Raw genomic sequence first — 5,658 nt, forward strand, 5'->3', positions numbered from 1 at the left:
CTGGGAAGGGCCTAAACCTGGACGAAGGGAGCACTTTGCCCTATATACATGGTCCAATATATTGTATATGCATAACACTCGTATATAAGTGGTGGTAACATAGACTAGTGTTATATCCATAATTTTTTTAACATGGTTATATGCATAATTAATCTAACTTTAACACTAATCTAACTTACTAACAATAATCGATGTTTCTTTCTAGTGGTCTTATCCATGTCTTTGTGCACCTCAGCATCTCCTCCACCAATAGCAAACCCCCCGGCCCTACGGCTCCATATTTTGTCCCGCCTTATCCACATCCCGAAACCACCACCAGCTCCTCCGCTTCCATCGTTCTTCCCCCAACGCCTAGCTTCATCGGAACCGTACCCTCATCCCCTCCCCACCGCATGGCCGCGGCGCTCGCCTCCTCCCGCTGCTGCCGCCGCCCTTCGCTTCTTACCACTGATCGCCGCCGAAGCTCCGTCGCCCGGTGTGCGCTCTCCGGCGGGGGTAGGATCTTACAACTCATTACGGTCGTACTAGTAGTAGTCGCTGGAAGATAGCTCCTGGTAGAAATTCGGCTTCTTGATGATGCATGCCAATGTGGCTCAGTATTGCTGCATTTCTAAATCCAGTTGTGCCCGGGTATTTATTGATGCGATGGGAATGTTTTTAATTATGTGGTGAATGTAAATCTTGGGTGGGTGGGTATTTACAAACTATGCAATTTGGCCTGAAAGTGAAAGATGGTACTGAATGTTGGTGCACAAACACGACCAATGTTACTGTTTTCTGGATGACAAAAAGTTGAATATTACTTCAAAATGAATGCTAGAAGAAATCATGTGTAAATTTAGTTCATGTTGCTGTTGAATTAGGGATGTATGTATATGCACTAAATATAGTTTGAGAAAATGGGGATTTTCGCAAAACATGAGTCTGGGGGCACGAGGGGTAGCAATTCATCTTTTTCTGGACATCAATATCTTCTGGTCTTGCTTGACATTAATTTGAAGTTCAGGTGAAAATGGAATAACTGTAACCAAATGATTATTTTGTGCAATTCATGAAAATGGTTCGAGCATTGAGTTCTTCGTTAGGATTGGAACGTGTAGAATTGTTTTTTTTTTCCAAAGTATCTCCTTTGGTTATTAGATTTCTCCGTTTCTGCCGTTGGATATTTGCGCAGATGATTAGATATTGTAGCACATATGGAACCATCCAGTAATGCTGTAGTAATACAGTTTACATATAAAAGGGCAGCCCGGTGCATGCAGCTCCCGCTTGGGCAGGGTCCGGAGAAGGGTCCGACCACTTGCAGTTTACATATATGGCCCTTAATTTTCTTTTCCTGGATATATTTTGAATAATGCATGCTTTGGAAGGCACAACTTATGTTGAGAATATGTATTGTCTGTATATATTAACTTGTATACTTTGTTTTATGATTTTGCTGTTTTAATTGTCCTTTTTGAGATTAGTTATTGCAACTGACTATAGGTTTATACTATGAGCTGCTCTTCTCTAATTTTTATTTCCTTCAATCTCTGCAGAAAGGAAACTCATTTAGCTGGAAAGAATGTGCAATTTCTGTAGCATTGTCTGTTGGATTAATTACTGTCCCACCAACATTTGGATGGTCGGCCCATGCATATCCTCTCGAACCTGTAATTCCTGATATTTCAGTTCTTATTTCTGGACCTCCCATTAAAGATCCAGGTGCTTTGTTGAGATATGCTTTGCCCATAGATAATAAAGCTATTCGTGAAGTTCAAAAACCGCTAGAGGATATTACCGATAGTCTCAAAGTTTCTGGTGTTAGAGCGTTGGATTCAGTTGAAAGAGTAAGTCATTCTTTCAAGATACCTGGTAGCAAAGATCTATATTTCTTTAAAGAAGTAGAAAGCAGCTATATGCTGTCTCAGGTTTCTTCAATCTACTTTATGCATATGGATCCTAGGATTTTTTTTTAATTTTTCTTCAAATTGTAGAATGTGAGGCAGGCCTCAAGAGCGCTGACTAATGGGAGGAGTTTAATACTTTCGGGTCTTGCTGAATCAAAGAGAGCAAACGGAGAAAAAACATTGGATAAATTAGCTGTTGGACTTGAAGAGCTTCAACGAATTATTGAGGATAGAAACAGGAATGCGGTAGCTCCAAAGCAGAAAGAGCTTCTCAATTATGTTGGAACGTGAGTAAAATTATCGCCTTAAATTTTAAATTAGATCCACTTCCCTTATTTTAGTCAGTTTTAATAACCAACTTTCGGGGGTCAGATTTGGTACTCTAGTTTTCTTTTTGGAAAATTATGGTGTCCATCTATAATATTCGCATTTCCTTGAAAACAAGGTAATTGTGACATATGATACCTTTGTAGCATTAGAGAACTGAATTGTATCTACCAGTAAAAAACTACTGAGAACTCTTATGAAAGAGCTCTTCTCATTTATACCCTGCCATTGACTCTGCAGCTGAGATCTTCCTGGGACATTGCATTTCTGCAGTGTAGAAGAAGATATGGTCGATGGCTTCCCCTATGAAGTACCAGAAGAATACAACAACATGCCTCTTCTTAAAGGAAGAGCTACTGTGGATATGACGGTTAAGATTAAAGATAATCCAAACGTAGAAGATTGTGTATTTCGGATAGTTCTGGATGGATATAATGCTCCTGTGACTTCTGGGAACTTCGTAGATCTGGTGGAACGGAAGTTCTATGATGGCATGGAAATCCAAAGAGGTAACCAATGTCTCAGGTGCATTCGATAATTATAATATACTTAGTCTGCAGTAGCACTATCCACCATTTGGTATTTTTGTACAGTTTGTTATGCATAGTAATTGATGCTTTCAGAGCAATTAGCACAGTTTAAGATGTCTACTGTTTAGTGCTCAGAATCACTACTGAACATGCAAGTGTGTCTAAGCAGTTAAAAAGTTTACTGATACAGCGTGGGTGTTGATTCTCTTGCAGCTGATGGTTTTGTTGTTCAGACGGGAGATCCCGAGGGACCAGCCGAGGGTTTTATTGATCCCAGTACTGGCAAGAGTCGTACCATACCTCTTGAGATAATGGTTGATGGTGACAAGGCGCCTATATATGGCGAAACACTTGAGGTATGTAACCAGCACTTAACTTTTTTATTTATTTCACGGCTGCTGGGAATTCTGGCTGCTGTGGATTGAATGTTCTTAGAGTTTGTATGGCCATGCATTTCAGGAACTTGGTCTTTACAAGGCTCAAACAAAGCTTCCTTTTAATGCATTTGGAACGATGGCAATGGCTAGAGAAGTAAGGCTCACCTAGACTCTTCAATTTTGACATATCAAGGATATGCCAAAATAATTATTACCTCTGTCCAGAAATATAAAGTGCACATGCTTCCCCAAATTTATAGTTGATCACGAATTTGTTTAGCAATACGTGATAGAAAATTGATACTCCCTCCAACTCATAATATAAGATGTTAATACTCCCTCCATGCCGTAATATAACATCTTATATTATGGGACGGAGGGAGTATAATTGAATTTTTATTATAGAGCACTTTCCAATGTTACCGACCTTGCATCTAACATCCATCTATAGTTGGATTATTGTTCAGAGTTAAAGCTTCCGTAACCTGTACGTCTTATATTTCTGGATGGAGTGAGTACCATTTTCTTAGTTGTACCCAAGTTTTTTCTTCTTCTTGATAACATTTTTTTGGACGGGCTAGAAGAACTGGTTTCTGGAAAATATCAGTGTTTTACTTCCCGAAAAATTCAGACAAAATTTGAAATCGTTTTGTTTTGGGTCAAAATATAAGTTTGTAGCCCTGACCTATAGCTGCGCGTGTCCCAACAGTTAGTACAATTCATTTATTCCTCGAAATAAGTAACGGGTTCGAGTTCTCTTTGGTGCACAACCGTGAAAAGCTCACATATATAATGGAGTGGACGGAATTCGACCGCGCCACCAAACACACCTACTTGAACACCTGTTACCACTGCGCCAAGGTCTGCTCTACATTGTTATAGGCATGCACATCTTATTTGACCCTGTTTTTACATTCAAATTCAAGTTTATCCGTATTTGTTTGAACGGTAGTACTGTTTTCTTAGGAGGCAGTGGAAACACAGACCGGGAAAAAAATTCCCTGGTTCTAACACAAGGCTTCTTCATATCTTGACAGGAATTTGATGACAACTCCGCTTCTAGTCAAGTCTTCTGGCTCTTGAAAGAAAGTGAGCTGACGCCAAGCAATTCCAATATATTGGATGGGCGGTATTCGGTGTTTGGATATGTAACCGAGAATGAGGATTTCTTGGCTGATCTCAAGGTTGGGGACGTTATTGAATCAATCCAGGTTGTCTCAGGCCTAGACAATCTTGTCAACCCGAGCTACAAGATTGTAGGGTAGCATGTTTCTGTATATAAGAGTTCTTTGACAGGCAATTGTTCTACGGTATTAAAACCGATGTCATGCGCTGCAACTTCTAACCTTGTACAATTGTTTTGTTTCCCTTTTTATGCTTATGGTTTGGCATTCTGTGGAATTCAACAGATAATAGAAAGATCAAAGTTATTTACCACGTCTCCTGCCAGTAGGTCTGTTTTTGCTGTGTAGAGCCTCAAGTTAAATTAGGTTTGCAAGAAATTCAGAAGACAAGACTTAAATTGTAATCAGTTTCCTAGATAAACTATGCGGCATCCCATTTGTATGGCCTCAACAGCATTTTGCGGAGATTTCTGCAATTTTCTTGGGGATTGTGTTAATGATGTGTTTTGTCTATGCCATGATGTGCTACGTTTCGCAAACTGAGTATCGTTTTTTTTTTGACGGGAACCGAGTATCGTTTTTTTTTGACGGGAACTGAGTATCGCTTAGATGACTAGGCTCTTTGTGGTGGAACGTGTCCATATCGGTTCAAGTCCTACGCTTGGTCCAGATAGTCACATTTTTTCTGAATTTAACCTAGTCTTTTTGGCAGTATTTTTTGAGTGATAGGACGTTCGTGTCAACTACGAGACATCTATGTCGACTTTGTGGTTCCTAAAATTTACCGGCTTAGTTTCTCGGTGATACTTATAGGGCTTGGGTGTGTGTTCATAGAGGTGAGTGTGTGTATGTGTATGTTAGTGTTTACATTTTAATATCTATATCTATACCTAATCTCTCCTTAATAATAAAGCACGGATTGACTTTGTCGCGTTCACCGTCACAATACGTTTCTTCCTGTGAATTTATGTTTTCAGTTTTTTTTCTTCAACACGTCTATTTATTTTCTATATACAAGGTGGTACTAATCTATCTATATATCCGTGATTTTTTTTGTCGTTCTGGTTTTCCTTCTGTTAATTGTTCGTTTCGATCATATGTAGCGACAACTGCCAAACAGAAGTTGCATCGTATACGAATAGGAAACTAATCCCGTGTTGTAAGGAGGACAAGACGTAAGTTAATCTCTCCTCTCTCACCGATCCAGCACCCCGGCCTCCCCTCCCATCTCCCCTGATCTAGCACTTCGTTTTGGTTCAAAGCAACCCACACGGTTGGGCGCCTGGTATGTCGCGGTCGAGGTCGGATCGGCGGGCCGCCGGGACGCAGCAGCGGCAAAGTCCGGCAAGGTTCCGCTGGATTGGGCTGTGGCCGACGTGCTCGAGGTTGAGTGGACGGCAAAGCCCGCGCC

At 40.5% G+C, this 5,658-nt stretch overlaps 1 protein-coding gene across 2 annotated transcripts; it reads left to right on the plus strand.

The window, feature by feature from the left end:
• The first annotated feature begins 294 nt into the window (after positions 1 to 294).
• Positions 295 to 4,560, plus strand: LOC125529183 (peptidyl-prolyl cis-trans isomerase, chloroplastic-like). Of its 2 annotated transcripts, XM_048693596.1 has the most exons (7): positions 295 to 494; positions 1,539 to 1,829; positions 1,977 to 2,176; positions 2,490 to 2,725; positions 2,960 to 3,102; positions 3,206 to 3,277; positions 4,161 to 4,560. In XM_048693596.1, exons 1-7 carry the CDS (start codon positions 393 to 395, stop codon positions 4,386 to 4,388), a joined length of 1,272 nt encoding a protein of 423 aa, XP_048549553.1. In that variant the 5' UTR covers positions 295 to 392; the 3' UTR covers positions 4,389 to 4,560. The 2 variants fall into 2 exon arrangements, with proteins under 2 accessions (XP_048549553.1, XP_048549554.1); XM_048693597.1 differs by lacking the exon at positions 3,206 to 3,277.
• The last annotated feature ends 1,098 nt before the right edge of the window (positions 4,561 to 5,658 follow it).

Source organism: Triticum urartu, unplaced genomic scaffold (assembly GCF_003073215.2).
Source record: "Triticum urartu cultivar G1812 unplaced genomic scaffold, Tu2.1 TuUngrouped_contig_5408, whole genome shotgun sequence".
Lineage (NCBI taxonomy): Eukaryota > Viridiplantae > Streptophyta > Magnoliopsida > Poales > Poaceae > Triticum > Triticum urartu.